This window comes from Salminus brasiliensis, chromosome 11 (genome assembly GCF_030463535.1).
Source record: "Salminus brasiliensis chromosome 11, fSalBra1.hap2, whole genome shotgun sequence".
Taxonomy (NCBI): Eukaryota; Metazoa; Chordata; class Actinopteri; order Characiformes; family Bryconidae; genus Salminus; species Salminus brasiliensis.
In genome coordinates, this window is record NC_132888.1 from 33,861,739 (window position 1) to 33,879,765 (window position 18,027).

Sequence of the window (18,027 nt, forward strand, 5' to 3'; positions counted from 1 at the left end):
TTCCATTGACAGTCAGATTTGATGTTGACCATAGTGGGGAAAAAAGTACACTAAACAGTGCACACGTTGCCACACTAGGGATCATTACACCTAAAGACTACTATAAAAATAGTATGCAAAAATATTATAAATCAAACATGTATACATTGAGTGTAATATGAGCATACTATTTTTGTAGTATGTGTTCATATGTTCATCTACCTCAAAATAGTTGATTTGTGTGTGGGAACATAGAGTTTACTTACAACAAGCGTAATTTATTTGAATTTAAACAACTGATAGTAAAAATGTTTTTTCTATCATAAAGGAACATGCAGTACAAATGCCTGTAGTACTGTTTTCACAGATAATAGTTTCTGTCTCACTCGAGAGGAAGTTGTGGTTACGTTGCAAACCTTTTTTTTTTTTGCATTACTTGCTGGGTGGAAAACTCTTTGCTATCTATAGCACACACCACAGATGGAGAGAGAGGGTGGCTGTCGTCATTTACAAGATGCTTTTATGAGAAAATGTTTCATCTTCCTCAGGTCAGACATGGCTAAAAAATTATACTGAAGTGTTTATTTTGTTTGTCTAGTTGTATCGAGCATCTGTGGCACTCTATGATTGTGAAGAAGATTGCGAAGAAGAAAGCTGGCTTTGAGCATAGTACCAGACCTGCTCATGTACTTCTAGAATTAATTTAGAATTTCAGTATTATTGTTTTGAATTTAGCTTGATATTGAAAAGCAGGTAAGACTATTTTCTTATTGACTGGCAAGGTTTTCATCGGTAATGAGTGTATGTGTATGTTTGAGTATTGTATATTTTGAGTAACATAAATTAAAAGGTCAGTTCAGTTAAGTTGTTCATCAAGACTGGATTTGAGCAATCCAGTCTCCAGTCCTGGATTTTGTTTGGAAGGAACCAGTTTGTATGGTTGATTAATCTTGTAATATTACACTACCAATGATTACAAGGGCCAGATTTGTAGACCTCCATGTTCTAAACAAGCAATGGAAAATTAAAATTAAAATTAGGTTAACGTTCTTGAGTTATGGTAGTCCATTTGTCAATGGCAACATGCTTCCCTAGTGAAAAGGGTAGCATGTGCTTAATCAGATTTAAACCATACTGTGCTTAATCAGATTTAAACCATACTGAGAGTTGTTCCATTTTATCAGTTAAGTAACTGTAAGAACAACTCTTAGTTGTTTCAGTTTAAATCTGATTAAGCACAGTGTTACTTTGTGAATAGTTTTTAACTGAACTTTGGCTAGATTTTACTTTGCTTTCTTATCCATAAGATAAAATTGTGCAGTAGCTAGAACAAACTGGAAACTGGATTGACTGTCAGTGTAAAAATATTTATTGTTAAGTACATTTCTAATACATTCAGTGTGTGTGTATGTATGTATGTATATATATATATATATATATATATATATATATAATGTGTGTACTGCTCAAATAACACATCCTAGATCTGAATGAATTAAAGTACTGGAGAAGTGGTCTGTGGTCCCCACCTGCAGAACAACTCCTTTATTGAGTGTGTCTTGCTAATTGCCAATAATTTCCACCTGTTGTCTATTCCATTTGCACAACAGCATGTGAAACAGATCAATCAGGGTTGCTTACTAAGTGGACAGTTTGATTTCACAGAAGTTTGGTTTACTTGTTGTGTTGTTTAAGTGTTCCCTTTATTTTTTTTGAGCAGTGTGTGTATGTATGTATGTATGTATGTATGTATGTATATATATATATATATATATATATATATATATATATATATATATATATCAGTACATATTTATTGAAACACCTTTTGAGTCACTTAAAAAACTAATGCAAACTAATTATTTCTTGTTTTCAAAGGCAAAGGATTTTTTCCAACCATGAATCAGACGGACAATGTGACTTGTGTGAACATTGAAATCAGTCCAATAAGTGATCTGCTTATGGCCATCTACATTATTGCACTGATATTGGGCCTTATTTTTCATTTGCTTACTGCTTGGCCTATTGTTCAGCAGATCCGCAGCAAGAATGTGTTAGCGGTCTACCTCTTCTGCCTATCTATGTCTGATCTGCTCTACATACTCACCATGCCTTTGTGGATCTATTACTACCACAATGACCATGAATGGACTCTGGGTCAGGGCATGTGTCAGCTCACTGGTTTCATCTATTACTCCAACATGTACATCAGCATCTATCTTCTGTGCAGCATCTCCATTGACCGTTGCCTGGTGGTCACATTCCCGCTAAAGGTTAAAGCTTTCCGTCATAACAGATATGCTTGGCTTATCTGTGTACTCATTTACGTCTTGGTCATGTTAATACACACTCTGGTCTTAAATGTGAATAAGCGGACAGGACTGCTGGATTCCCAGAGGCACTGCTATGAAACCTATCCAATAACCGAGCATATAGCTTTTTTTAATTTTTTGCGAGTAGGTATTGGTTTCCTGCTACCATTGCTGGTCCTAATTGTCTGCTATTTGCAGATCTTTAGCAAGGTACAGAAAAGTACAGGTGTGGCTGAGCAGGGCAAATACAAAATCAAGCTGCTGTCAATAGGAGTCATTTCCATCTTTTCCATCTGCTTCGCTCCCTACCATATTCTCCTCCTGGCACGGTCCATTGCCTTTAATAGGATGGACAAGGAGAGCTACTGCAATTTTGAGCAAGCACACCACCTTAAGTTCTCCTGCACCTTAGCCCTGTCTAGTCTCAACAGTGTAGTGGACCCACTGCTCTATGTCCTTGTGAGTAATGGAATAAGGAAAGATATGTGGCATTGTTGCTGAAGAAACAGGCAAAGTGCTGAAGAGATGAGGGGGGTGTGTGCTAACCATTTCAAAATGGACAATTAAATAAAACCTGTTGGCATTTTAGCAGCTGTGGTCAAGATGTCTGTCTGAATAGGTCAAAACTGATTTTTATGATGCTGTTTTGAAAAACCCATTTTAATTAATCAAGGAATTCTCCTTGAGATTTTATTCTCTTATTCTTTAGTCTAAACCAGCACTAAAAGCAAAAAAAAATTACCTTTACAAGCATTACAATCACCCTTTTCTGACAAAATAACTAACTGTTGTTTGTGTCCTATTTATCGTTGCATCATATTTACCAACATGCTTCTGAGCTAAGCCAAAGTTCTCTACTCTCTCTTTGTTCCTAAAATGCATCAATTATGTTTTCCTGTTAAAATGTACACAACGTTACTGCTTATGAATTAGAAGCCAAGTTTTACCTGGTAACATCTCCACACGTCAAGTAAAGGTTCTTTTTTTTTTTTTTTTTTTTTTTTTACCAAATAATGTCACAAAAGAATGCTAGAGTAGTTTTAAACAAAACAGTACCCCAGTAACCCAGATATTGCTTTAATTGCTTACAGTTCCACTGTAAAATATTTCCACACTAAACAGTTTGTTAGCACCCGAGAAGTTCCTCACTACGGTGGTACCTGCTAAAGGTTAAAGCTTTCTGTCATAACAGATATGCTTAGGGGTGAGACACTGACCACTGAGCAAAGGACTTAGTTATGTTTGCTGAAAGTTGATTGCACTTCATTGCACATATCCAACGATATGTGCAATAACGTTGATTGCACTGGTGTCTGTGGTCCCAGGCCAGTGTTACACAATACGCCATTCCATGCACAAGCATGTACATTCTATAAGTATGAATACCAGTTGCAATATAATAAGCAAATCCTGCAATGAATAAATCAAATTAAAATCTCTTTATATCCAGAATTTTGTATTAATGTTACAAATGGATGCATGATTTTGGTATGAATATAGAAATATTTTGGTATGAATATCTTCCTTTTGCAGGTGCAAATCCTTTTGTTGATGCAAATGTAGCAATTATAATTTATATTTATTTGTGTTTTTCATGTAGCTGGAACCGGATTGTGGGAGCCCCTTAAGAACCCCCAGCTTCAGGTGAAATGCATGAAGCGGTACAAAACAATCAAAACTACGAACACAAAGGAACTGAATCAAACACACGTGACGTGAATGAACTTGAACTGAACACTGAACCGATACATAACATGAGCTGAATCAAAACAAAAGTCCTTAGGTGAACCTGCGGGCCGCGGCTCGGGACCGCCCCCGGGGCGGGCGCTGCGACGCGGACCTGACAATGGCAAATATGGATTACATAGTAATGTCCTTTAATAAGATATTACTGGAGAAATTGACTCATAAATTGGAAATTGGAAATAAAAAAGTAAATCCGAGCAGCACGTTTCAGAAGCACACTTTCCAAAAAAAAGGCAAACAATGCCATTTCAAATTGTAAAAATGATTTTTGCACAGAAGGTGTTAAGAGTCGAGACGCCGAGAATTAAACTAAACGCATTGGATTTGATGTTCTTTAATAGGAAATGATTAATATTAAACACAGACACTTAAATATTTTTATGTTAAAATAAAAACTAGCTGCTTTGAGGCGTCATCGTGGTACGTCCTCTGGCAACAACTGTGTTTGGGCCCTGACTTAAATCCAAACATAGAGCAACTAAATCAGCTCGTTTTAATAACAGAATTAGTGCTAAATTGTCACACTCAAACGGCAACAGCACCACCTCAGACTCAAAGCTCCATCTACTTAATATTATATCACTAAACTCCAGTGATCAGTGAAACTCCAGATCACTTTCCTAGTTTATTAACAACTTTTTTCAGTCAGTTTGCAGTGTGTGTTGATCTTGATCTTGATCGATTTTCATTTACATATAACTTTGCATGTCAAAATTGTCTCAAAATTTGACTCCTTCAACCCCAATTGTTCCCCAAACCCAGCTAGACAGATTGAGTTCCTTTCTGCATGTTTCTCTCTTGCATGCCGGTACAGCAATCTGGTAAACTAAGTTGATATGTTCTGTGTACAACTGTGTGGAGACAAGGAGGTGATGGAGTCAGAATTGGAAAAGTCAATACAGAATTTCCCCAACAGAGGGAGACATCATGACATGCAGATATTCTGATTCTGAGATATTCTTAATTGGATCCTTTCTTACGCCCCTTCCTAAAATTTCCTGATGTTTTAGAAATATATCATGTCTCCTTTCACATGTATGCTGCAGACCTGAAAGGTTCAAAAGTTAAAGCCACACAATATGTCCTTAATTAATTTAGATTCAACTAAGGACAACAAACTCTCCTAAGCCCCCGTGTTGTACACTGTTGAAGATGGCTGAGTACTATGTTTTGTAAATGTTTTGTGAATGCAGGTAGCCTCTGTTATACATAACTTGCCCATGAATGTGACAAAGACATCATACGTATGTATGGCTATCATACAACAAATGTGCCACGATAGAAACAACATGAAAATATAGTCATCTGCAAAAGTTTGCAAATAATCAAAGGCAATAATGATTTTTTGCAGTCTCAAGGTGCCATCAGGGCCACATATTTAAAATAGGTCAATACATATGCATAAATTGCATTGTGCCTGATGTGTAAAGGTCGTCAACCTGCAGTTGTTAAATCAGTTTTTCTCATTTACGTTAGCGAGACGAGCAATATTGCTTTATGCATAAAACATAAAAATGAGAAATCCAGTTCATTTACTTTAAGCATTCACTTAAATCATGTTTGTATGCGTAATGTATGCGTGTGCATACATATATTTGCATACAACACATACAACATATACAACATATGCATGTTGCTAAACATATATTTTTAAATGAAAAACAAATAAGTAGAGAAGAGACAGCAGCAAACTTGGACAAAGTTACATTTGATTGATCAAGGTGGTAAAACCGAGCAGCACGTTTCAGAAGCACACTTTCCAAAAAAAAAAAGGCAAACAATGCCATTTCAAATTGTAAAAATGATGAGGGTGTTAAGTAAAGATACTTTATTGCAGTTGGAAAGTAGTAACTAGTAATTTAAGTAATTATGTTTTGTTGGTGTGTTATGTTGGTGTAATGTTTCAGTCCTATTAAGCTTTAAGAGCTTAAGGTACAAAACAAAATGATTCAGGACACTTACTTGAAATCTCATACATTCCTGAAACAGTTGTGAAGTACTTTGTTTGTTGATCTCAATATACTGACAGATTGTAACAACAGTAAACGATTTGATATAATGATTAATCAAGAAACCAAAAGGCATGACAATAGAAATGTGTTTTTTCCTCTCATAGTGTAGAAAGAACTACACTCCATGAGGGTCAGTTGTAGCTTCATGATCACTGAAGACAAAATGCCAAATTCCTCATCATAATTAAATTAAAATTCCTAAAAGCTCATCATAATTAATGAAGCAATGCAATTTTTTGCAAGCAAAAAAAAAGAGTTGAGTGAAAAAAACAGTGAAAAAGAGTTTTTGCAAACACCTTCTGTTGCCTTCAAAATACATATAATGGTCCAACACGGTTCATAGATTAAATGTTTTATTACAAGTTTATCTGATGGCCACCATAATCGTTTTTTCAATTCTGCATTAATGTTGATGCTAAAAAAATATTTGAATAATTACAAAGTGATTTGAGTTAAGATATTAGTGTAGTCACTGGATATGCAGTCTTAACTAAACAAAGTAAAATATATACTGTGTGTACGTTGCTTTAGGCATATTATCGGCAAAGGTCAATGATTGACTGATTTCACTCTGTAATAGAAAAGGCTTCCTTTAGATTTCTCAGGGCATCTTCTTGTGTGATTGTCTCCCATTCTTCAGGAATTGTACCTGATTCACACTGGTACACTTGAGCAAACCTTGTGTTATATCTCATGAACACATACTTCCAATATGTTCCAGTCTCATCTTGTTTAGGCCATTCAGGTGGAATGTTCCAGTCAGGGTAGATGGACTGGTAATTCTTGTAGGGTAAGGTCTGACCACCAGTGTGCCTATTCTGAAACTGGTTGTCTCCTACTATGTCAGCAGAGCAGGTTAAGTGGGACAGTGACGTAGAATCTGCATTTGTATAACATACAAGACCTTTAGGTCGATGCATGAGGGCTTCATGCACTGCATGTTCTGTCCCCCCCAAATCACATGGAGCTTTGCAGAATGGGCACTGCTTATCACATCCCTTTATATGATCATACAGCAGGCCCTGGAGCTTATAAGCTAGGTCTTCTGGGACTTCAATGACCTCTTCATTCTCACCAAACTCTTGGACAAGTGATAATGACAGCTCAGCTACACATTCTTTTAGCTGGGTCACAAAGTGCTCTCGATGAGGGGTAATTTCAAACAGAGGCATTTCCAAGGAATCTGATGGCACAGTAATATCTCCAGGAATCTCAAGAATGGCACAAACACTCTTCAGGAGCAGCCTGGCATTGGTCTGACCTGCACTACTATCTTCAGATGTGAGGTTAATAGATCTTTCCATTCGTTGACAAATTTGCTGCATGCGCTGCTCTCTCCGATCCTCGATCATCACTGATCCAGACAGATGTTCCACAATAATGTCTTCTATCCTCTTGCGACAGAAGCTCTCATTGGACTGCAAGTACTCAAGGAAATTCTCAAAGGTGTCCTCCAGCAAGAGTTCTTTGAGAAGATTGTAGTGAAAATTCTTGGGTGATGTATATTCTTGTGCATTCCCCCCTGCAAAGATGTCATCTAAAATCTGTCTTTCCAAGCTTCTGTACATAAAGTCTAGGGCTGCAGGTCTGAGGCATAGAACAGTAAATTTCTGGGCAGCTTTCTGGCATTGTTCCCTCTTTCGGAAATTGCAAAGGAAATCCAGTAAGTGTCTTTCCTTTGTCTCATTAAGAAATGTTTCCTTTGTCTGTCTTTCTTTTTTGAGCAGATCCTGTGTTTTTTGGAATGATTGTGTTGCTTTGCTGCAGATATAGCATTTAAGATCTACCTCAAATTTGGGTTTCATCCTGAATGGCTCCATTTTTAGGACCTCTAAACCCTTGTCTACAATTCCAAGTATCTCTTTCATGTAGCTGTCAGTGTAGTCCTCTTTATGCTTTAGTTTCTCAGAGACTCTTCTGTCACAGTCTTCAATCAAATTGTCAGTGAACCTCTGTGCAACCTCCTTGTTATGTTTCAGTGTTCGCTTCATCTTGCTTTGCAAAGCAAAATGCCCATTCTTCACAGTGAAACCACTCAGATTTTTGAGTTTTATCTTTTGCTTCTTCAGGCCACGGCTGTGTAGATTCTCTCTCAGTTTTTCAACTATTCTTGCATGGATCTCCTGTGTCTCAAGAGACATTATCTCAAGGTTGGATGGTATATCATTCCAAACTTTAATAAACTCTTCTTCAAGTTGTTTGTCATCAATAAGATTGTCATTGCTCTTGCAGCTCTCCAAAAGAGCTCGTAACCTGACCTCTAAGGCTGCTTCTAGAGCAGTCAGCAAGGCTTGCATCTTTGTTGACAAGTCATGTCTGACTATGGCAGACTTAATCTTTGGATTAATGCCAAGGACTGATTGCTGTTCAGTGAAACTCACTCTTCGGAGTAAATGTGTTTTATAGGTTTCCACAAGGACCATATCAATATCCTCCTGTCTGAAGTGATCCCAGAGACTTGATTTGAGTTTTTCACTCTCTGAATGTATTAGCATTGCTGCCTCTTCACTTAAGATTCTGAGGATGTCTTCTAAATAATCACCATGACCTCCACTTTGTAAAGATGTTTCTTTTAATTCACGTATCCGGTTATCCATCCCTTGAACCCAACAATCCATGAGATGCTCACATTGCTCCTCACCATCTACAAGTTTTGTGCAGAGACCAATAAGTGCATCAGCTAAATATGTGTCTTCAAATCCAACTGCAAAATTTTGATTTTGTACTGATCCCCATAAATTGCACATATGCTCCATAAATGCACCCATGCATGTTGGTTGGCATGTGGTTGCCTTCTCATGAAATAGAGCCAACAGGCTCTGCTTCAGTTCTAGAATTGCATCACTATATATTTGATCAGATAGATAGTGGTTGGTCCACGGACCAACAAAGTTGTGGTTGGTGCTTCCTTCTTCAGGGTTATACAGCTCTGTTTGTGCTTCACCCAAGGACTTCTCTTGATTCAGTATGTCAGTTATGCAACTCATGATTTTGGCATCTTTTGCAGGTCCTTCGGAAACTACTTTAAATGTGGGTCTTCTTGGACAATCCTTAGTGCGAAGAAATGCATTTACTGCAATCTGAAGATTGTTTCCTGTTTCAGTCTGGCCCTCGTCTGGTAAATTTACCAGTGTAACATCACTTAATCCACTGACAAAGGTTGCCATTTTATTATCATGCACAAGACTTCCCTCATTCTGTCTTGCATGCGGGGAGTTCAATCCTTCTGTGCCAATTAGTATCAGAAATTCACAGTCCATTTCTTTTCTAATGTTGTCAGGTAAAGTAAGAAGAAGCATGTATGCTCCCTTTATGTGCCTTTGGCCCCACTTTGGGAAGTTCACTCCAAACAAAGCAGAAAGCATTTCTGCATTTTTTGAGTCATGAAATCCTAATGTTGTCAAAACTCTCATTCGACTGTACTGTGGCAATTGTTTGTACACCTCATATAGAACACTGTAGACCCAGTTCAGTGGAAATACTGAAGCATCTCCATCAAAGAGCTCCAGTGGAACTCCATAGAGGAGTAGCTCTGCAGCCAAATATGGTAAGCGGAACATCTCATACAACTCATAGTTAGGACCACGGAAATACCTCTCATAGACCAGTCCCATCTCACGTAAGAAGTGCTCTAGGCCAATGCATGGGTCCTGCTTGTGCTCATCTCCTGTCACAGACAATTTATCCAGCTGCATTACTTGAAGTTTGACCCTCATCCAAGAAAGGAAGAAAGCTCGCTTGGTCATATCATATGTAAAGAGAGCATCAATGAAGGTTTTCATAGCTGCAGTTAACTTGTAACTCATAAATTCTTCAACAAGGCCTTCCTTTCCCCCACTCGACTCCTGGTTTATTTGTTGCATATGAAAGTCTTCCTTAAGCATGCCCTGATCCTTTTCAATATCACACAATCTTTTCCACAAAGGACCCTGTAGAGGCAATTGCTCTTCCATGAACTGGCTTACTCCATTTTCAATTCCATTTAGAACCTCTTCAACCTCACTAAATGCCATTTGGGAGATTTCATCTTCATCAACCTTCATGTTGAGGTCACTGGCCATACCAGCAGCTGCAACAAGGTTTGTAGTATGCAGATGTGGAACCAGCATATTCAGTGCCTGGCTTAACTTCCTAGCAAGATTATCTTCATTGCCACCATGTCCATTAATTATAGATTCTTCAGGTATCTCTAAATCTTTCACCAGAATGTTTTTCATCTTTTCATGTCTGTTTTCTTCACTATCTTCATGCATTGCCACTGAGCAGTCAATTAGAATCAAATGACTTGCATTGTCCCTCCATGAAGAAAGCAGCTTTCTTTCCTTCATCCCTAAATTCCCACAGAATACCACAAGAACTGCAGAGGCATAGCACAAAAGACTAACCTGTTTGTCACAGTCAGCTGCATCTCCTCTGAGATTGGCCATTAGTAAAGGTTGGGCGAAGACCCTGTTGTCTTGATCTGCCATGGACAAATTCCAACCAACCTCGACCAAACCATCTGAGAGAACCCGTGGTAGCTGCCCTCCATCTGTGTCACGATTTATGAAGCATTCATTTGACTTGTGTGAGCCTCCAAGCACTTTGTTCAATACTCGTGACTTTGAAACACTGCAGTGACCTAATCTCACAGCTGAAAGAAGGGGCATTCTGGAACTGGCCATGTTCTTCATGATACTACTTCTGGACTCCTCCAAAGAGGTTGACTTCCACCTACCCAAAACACCTCTAAAAGGACACAGGAGGAAAGTTCCTTTTTTCTCTGGATAAACTGGTGGCAGATAGAGAGGTACTGCAAAGTTGCAGAGCACCATTTTGTAAGTGATTTCCTGCTGTAGAAAACTGTTTGTAGTCATGTAAACAGCAGCCACCAAGTCCAAAGGGTTGATGGCACATTGTGAGTTCTCATTCATATCAGGTGGTCTTGCCACAGTATAGGCTCCTGCCACTACCTCACATGAAGAGTTGCGAGCCTGTGGATGATAAAGCCAGAGTCGCCTCAAGAATGCATTGGAAAGCTGTGTTGGGTTTTGGGGTAACTTGTCTTCAAGGCAGGAACAGTTGAGGTACATCATTGATGTGAGGTCAACTGGTTCCACTTTTTGCCTGTGCAGATCCAGCATTTGAAGAAGAATTTGTTTGTCCCGGTCAGTCTCAGACACTGAAATAAAAGCATATACACGCAATGTAACGTCTTACATTATTGGTTAAATGAGAATTTTTGAATTTAAATAAGAATTTTTGACATTTAAATGTTCAACAAAACAAACAAAATTATTTGCATTATTATAAAAACAACATAATGTATTCATATTTTTGCTGTCATTATTCATGAGTGATTTTTCACATTTGTCTTGGAAGCTATGTAACAGATTATTCAGGTTTTTTGGATGTTTTTTGTGGATCTGCAGTTTTTAAATAGTGCTAGATTCTAAATAAGGTTATGCTTTTCTTTACTTTAAATCAGACTATAAATCAGACTATACTATCATTCTTCTTCAAAATGCCCTCTGTCCACCTTACACCTTACCATTTAACTTTGTGTGCTGTGTGTTTTTGTTAGCGTGTCATACTCTGTGCTGTGACATGCAAGGACCAAAGCCTAGTTTCTGAGTAATTGTAAGGTTACTCTTCGATTACTCTTCCATAAAATTGTAGACAGTTCACACTGGCTCCAAGTTCAAAATCTGAAAGTTCAAAGAAATGGTTGCACCCCTGTTTTGGTGAATCCACCAAACATTGATGTATTGATTGAGCATTACATTATCTCTACTCTTCAGTCTAATTACATTTATTCATTTAACACACTATCTTACTGAAAATGGCAAAATATGCTGTCTGGAAAAAAACTATAGAAAATATTTAAGAACCTAATGAAAAAAAGTCTTATCAGAGCCACAAAAGGATCTTGTTAAACACATAAAATTTTGACTTTACAGTTGATATAATGTTATGATGTTATGGATGGAGGATGGTTGTGCTTAAAAATAAAATGTGGATTAATATATAATGGTGTGTTACAATATAGGACTGATTTTATCCACACAATGTACTAAATAATATTCATGTCCAAATACAAAGCAACCGTCTTCTTGTTGTCTCAGTAATGCTTTTGTTTCTAGACCACAAGAGTTTCAATACTTTTGAAACCAGCATGTTTCAAATTTGTCTATAAAAATACATTCTTTTTGTTATGATTTAGTATTTGAGATTCTAAAAAGAATTAGAAGAGTATAGTGACTACTCTTCAAAATGGTGCCTCAGGTGTTCTTTGTGTTTTCGGAATAGAAAGAACCACTTATGTTTCCCTAAAGACTCTGATGATTTGTGATTTTGAAGAACCTCTTTAAATGTATAAAACCTTTTTCATTTTCTATAGCAATTAAAGGGATCTTACTAGAACATTAAACTAGAAGTTTAATGAACAGGGATTAAACTTTTTTTCATACTCTTTATACTCATTTCCACTTATCTCACCTCATACCTATTAAAATGCTCCTGAAGCTTGTTCTTTTAGGAAATTGTGCAAAGAATTATTTGCACTTTTATTTTTAATAGTGATGTAATTAGAATGTTAGAATCAGTGTGTTGAACATTTTCAAGTAGGTGAATCCACACGCAAACTGACAGTGTACTGTCATTCTATGGTGTCAAATAATCTCTATATCTGTATGTCGCTTACCTATCTCTGTAGTCTTGGTCCCCTTTTCAGGGGGCCTTTGGCGATGCAGTGACATGATGATGTGTTTGCTTCCCTCTAAATGTTACATTTCAAAGATTGCCCACATCTTCAATTTGTTCCTAGGTATTTCAGAGACAAAAGTAGGGAACATTTCACAGTTTGCCAGTTACAGTTTTACAGAAATTTAAGGTATGAAAAACGCTACCTTTTATAAATCACTATTTGTCTAACAGCCTAGCTAAATGCCTAGCCAGAGTAAAACCAATGCAAGCATCCAAAATATACTACTACTACTACTACTTATTTGTGCAATTGTCAACTTTCCCTTGAACAAACAAAGGCTCCCAGCCAAAACAGGAAAAACAAACATAATTAAACAAAAAAAAAACAACAAAAAGTGTCCTGAAAATGAAATGTAGCACCTTTTTGTTACTCTCCCTTAAATAATTAATTAGGTTTCTGACATGCTAAAGTTGATTAGCTTATGAAGTTAATTCCTTGGCAAATCCTCACACACTGACATTCAGATAGGCTGTGCAAAACGTAGGCGTAAATTAGCAATATGTTTTTCAGCTTCTTACCTCTCTGGCAATTTTTGTAGTGCTGTCTGTTGAATGCCTTGTCTGTACTGGAGTCAAATGAAATTACAATGAAAATGCATGTTCTTATATATCTGCAAAGCCTGTCTGTCTGCCTCATTCATTATGCATGCATACTTGTTCAACTCCTAGTCACATGCATAAAAGCATGTGGACACAACCCATATGTCATCAGAAAGTACCATTGAAATAAATAAGCTTTGCTTAAACGAGGAGATATTATGACACGTTTGGGATATCTGTGGAAAAGCATTGTCATTAAATGTCTGGGGGAAAATGTGAAAAAATAAATGTTACAACAGTTACAAACTCTAACTTCAGTGACATCATGTAACTCGTAAAGTCAGAAAAGTGAGGATTCCAAACATACCTCTGCCAAACTGATAACATCTGTTGTGTTTTTTCTAGAAGGAGAAAGCTTTGCTGTAGCTCTGCTACAAAGCCACATAAAACTAAAGACCATGTATAGAAAAAGTAAATTTACATTCACATACATTCTTGTAAATGTGAAGAATCTTCACATATGTCATATAGCAGTTTAAAGGATTGTCCTAGAGTCTTAACATTATATTGAAGTTCTTTAAATCATACCTAACTCTTCAAACCATATCTAGCTTGCATGACCATGCATATCTTTCACACAACAAAGGCATAGTGCTCAAATGAAAAATGAATAAACACAAAGTTATAGAATTGGGAAAGTGGTAAAATTGAAAGAGTGGTGCTTGCCTGGGTGCTCGGAAGGTCAAAACATTACTTGGAGGGATAAATGTGTAGGGGAAAAGATTACATGCTTCCTATTTTGGTACTGCAAAGCTCTTTAATTGACTTACAAGGCAGCCTTGTGTGTGAGTGAGGTGAGCAGGCATTTGTGTGTGTGGAAAGAGAGTGTAAAGGCGGTCAGAGAAATGCAGTTTTAAATCCAGTGTTTGTAAGAAGCTTCAAAGATATTCAGATCTACCTTGCTCTATTTTGTGACTGGATTACCTCGATTACCTGGACTACCACAATTAAAGAAAGGTCTTGAAGATGTTGGTTTCAATGTTAACAGCCCTCTACATGATGATGAGTCTAGCTGAACAGGTAAGATTACTTATTATCTGTATTACAGAAACGTACAACTTACAACAGAAACATTTAGCTTTCCTGTTCTTTAGAATATTAACATTGCTTGTTAGACATGGGCTTAATGGAAATCAAAGAGACTCATCAGAAAATCTCACAATGAGTCCATTGGTTTATTGTCTTGAATTACATGCTGAATACACAGTGAAAATTTACCTTCAACTAATATAGAAATGAGGGTACGTGATTATTTATGCTCTAAATAATCAACAGGAATTAAGCCAGATCAGTTACTATAGGATGGGTTTGGGCATGAATGTCCAGATTGTTTATTCCAGAGAGAGTTTCAAGAAGGACAAAATGGAGGCTTGCTAATTATAGTTTAGCATGCTTGCACATGAAACAACCTAACCAAAGAAGGAGGTGGAATTGGCCAAAAGAGGCTAAAACTGAGCTCATGGACATTTTTAAACATATGTATGTGCATGCATGCACACACAAACACACACACAAATATGCACAATAAAAGTGTTCTACCCTAAATATATGTGTCTTTCAGCTGGGTGTCAGGTGGGTTCGACAGCAGGATGCTCTGCCTTACATGGTGTCTCAGCCACTTCCTTGGCAGGTTCATTATGTCTCCCACAGCCGAAGAGGAAGCAAAGCAGAAGAGGTCAGAGCCAGTGTAACCTTAAGCAACTTGCACCATCTTTGCTAATAACAGCCTGCCCCCAATCGGCCCCACACACTGTCAAGTTTGCAGGAGGAAGGAATTAATCCTGTGTTCTTCTAACTGAATTCTTCTAACCAATATATATTCATTAAAAGTGTTTTTTTTTACTGCTTAAAGGTCAAGGAGATGTATATATAAAATACTATGTGTAAATATGTTATGTATATTTTTTTCCCCAGTATGTTATAATTAGAAAATAGGAGATTGTTTTCTAAAATGCAATTTGTATGGAAAAACTAGGATTGGTGTACATGAATGATTAACATCAACAATTCAATTAAACAATACAACAATTCAGCAATTCAATTAACAATTTAAATCATGTTTTTTTTATTTATTTTAGTTATAATGCCTTAAGACCGTTCTCATATCGCCACTTTGTGATCAACCTTTGTGTTACTTTGTTATCCTATGTCTACTCCTCACTTGCGCAAATACCATGGGTTGTCAGATGCGACATTTAAGCACCTAATCTCTAACTCTCTCTCTCTCTCTCTCTCTCTCTCTCTCTCTCTCTCTCTCTCTCTCTCTCTCTCACACACACACACACACACAGACACACCCTCCCCCTGTCTGTCTCTAGCTCAGATTAAACTCAGCTCACAGGACAGTGCTCAATTCTGTAATCTGGTGAAGGGATTTAATTCTTAATGAAGAAAAGAAGAAAGTTCCTTCTTCTTCATTGCGTTGTGTAAAAATGTTCCTACACAGCACATGAGCAAGATGCATATGAGTGAATTTGTACACAATTTTAAACTTCCTATACATAGTAATATGAGCTGAAAGATAATCAACCAGACAATTATTATTAACTATTTAAATTGTATTTAGTAGCACTTTTAGCATGTCTAGACTTTTAGTTTGAAGTTCAGTAGGCTATAGGGGTTTAAAGCACAGAGCCATGATAACAGTAAAGATTGGCAAAGATGTGAATCTGAACAAAAATGCAATTACACAGTTCTGATGTCAATGTCAGTGGCATTTTAAGAATTTTTGACCATCCTGGTCATTTACCTGCATAACCCCCTCTAGAGCATTCTGTGCTGCATTCTTGAAACCTGCAAATTCTGCAGATCCACATTTTCTGATCTATATCTTTGTCACGTAGTCCTAGGCAAAACACATGTGAGGTCTGTGTTACAAGTAGTTTAAAACAATTTAAAGAATTTCTGACATCATTCACGATCATCATGCATAACCTTGTCTAGAGCACAGTTTGTTCTAAGCCAAATAAGATAAGTGAGATAGACATGCGATAACGGGCAGTCCTTAACTGTTGTTGAGCTGTTTAAATGCATAGTTACATTTTGAATGTACACAAACTACTTGTTTTAAAAAAAAAAAAAAAAAAAAAAAAAAAGATTAACCAAAACTGCGTTATTTGTAAGTCTGTGTAGTTCAAAAGAGACCATCTGGTCATCTTGATGTAAATACTTACTTAAAGAAAACAATTTGAGATTACACATTTCAAGTCTGGTAGTGCTTCCTTGTGTTCTAAATTATTGACCAGGTAGAACAGAAACAGACTAAAGAATCTCCAGAACACTGAACTAGGTGTAGAAACAGTTCTTTTTTTAGATAAAAATGTAACTGTTCTAGAACAGTACTAAACTAAATAAACCTGAAATTAAAATGTGGGTGCCAAAAGATTCTATTACACTGAGAAAGTACAAAAAATGTAAACAAATATTTTGTTCAAATCATAAAATCTGCTTTGTTTTTTATTTAATCACGCTCTGAGTCAGATATTCAAGTGACAATATTTTTTGTGTTTGTTGTGCTGCAGTTCGAAGGCCAAAGAAGGAACAGTATGGGTGTGTATAGAAAAAGTAAGTGTTGAGTGTGCAATTTTGAAAGAAAATGAAAGATGGATATGAATAATATGATCTGAAAGTGAGCTTTGTTAATGTATTTCTTTTCTATATGTAACCTGCAGATTCAACGTCCAGTAACGGACAACCAGTCCCAATTAGCCCCGCATATGCAGACAAGGCAGCTGCGACCATTCAGCACCAGTACAGGAAGTACCAGCAGAAGAAGCACAAGGAGGCAAAATGAAGGCGCATGAGCTTAAGCAAACACCAGAGGCATGCTTCCTTCAGCTAGAAGTCATCCTTGTGTACTGGTATATATTACCTATATTCCCTCTTTATGATTTGTAAAAGGAAGTACAAACTGATCCTAGAACAGAAGCAATGAGTAACTTCTACTGACACCAACATTTTCTGATCTATATACTTGTCACGTAGGCTTACACACAAATACATGTGAGAATTCAGTGTTATAGCTGGTGAAAAATGTTTGCCATTTGTCATGATAACAGTGAGACAGATTCCACAGAGACAGCAGACATGTCCATTGGTTGATAATAAGATAAACAAGAAGTCAGCCAGATGAAGGCAGGACAAACAACAAATACAGAACACACAGTTCTGTTTATGTTCATAAATACTACAATTAGGACTTTTTATATGTCATGCTGTCTTTAGATGTCCTGCAGATATGTGCCTGGCATGTTTGTATGTGTGTCCTGAGTAAATAACCTTAAAAAAAAACAAAAAACACATGGCAGCAAGCAATCGGCTTCAATAAATGTTTCACCACTGTCTAAGGCTCACTTTCTGAGTAACAGCACAGCTACACTCTTTCACCTATTGCCTGTTCGAGAAAGAACTTACGTGGTTAACAGGACTTTAAATTTAATCAATGCACCTGACTGGTAATAGAAATAGAATTTTGTGACCTAAATTGGACTAGAAAGTGAGAAAAGCACATCCTTAGATTACCATCATTTCTAACATTGTTACAATATAGTGCAAGAATGTTTAAGAAATATACCTTTTTTCTTAAGAAGGTGACTCAATATGACTGACAGTGAAAATGCCCTACATTTATCTAG

General features: G+C 37.0%; 2 protein-coding genes across 3 annotated transcripts; both read left to right on the top strand.

Annotated features, from left to right (window-relative positions):
* The first annotated feature begins 460 nt into the window (after positions 1-460).
* LOC140565417 (uncharacterized) lies at positions 461-17,723 on the top strand. 2 transcript variants are annotated; one of them, XM_072691310.1, is made up of 4 exons: positions 504-527; positions 14,955-15,068; positions 16,915-16,957; positions 17,065-17,723. In XM_072691310.1, exons 1-4 carry the CDS (start codon positions 510-512, stop codon positions 17,184-17,186), a joined length of 297 nt encoding a protein of 98 aa, XP_072547411.1. In that variant the 5' UTR covers positions 504-509; the 3' UTR covers positions 17,187-17,723. The 2 variants fall into 2 exon arrangements, 1 of the variants encoding a protein (XP_072547411.1); XR_011980591.1 differs by lacking the exons at positions 14,955-15,068; positions 16,915-16,957; positions 17,065-17,723 and adding an exon at positions 3,892-4,137 and having other exon boundaries at positions 461-527.
* gpr184 (G protein-coupled receptor 184) lies at positions 1,878-2,792 on the top strand. Its single transcript, XM_072691478.1, has one exon. It carries the CDS (start codon positions 1,878-1,880, stop codon positions 2,790-2,792), a length of 915 nt encoding a protein of 304 aa, XP_072547579.1.
* Positions 17,724-18,027: the final 304 nt, after the last annotated feature.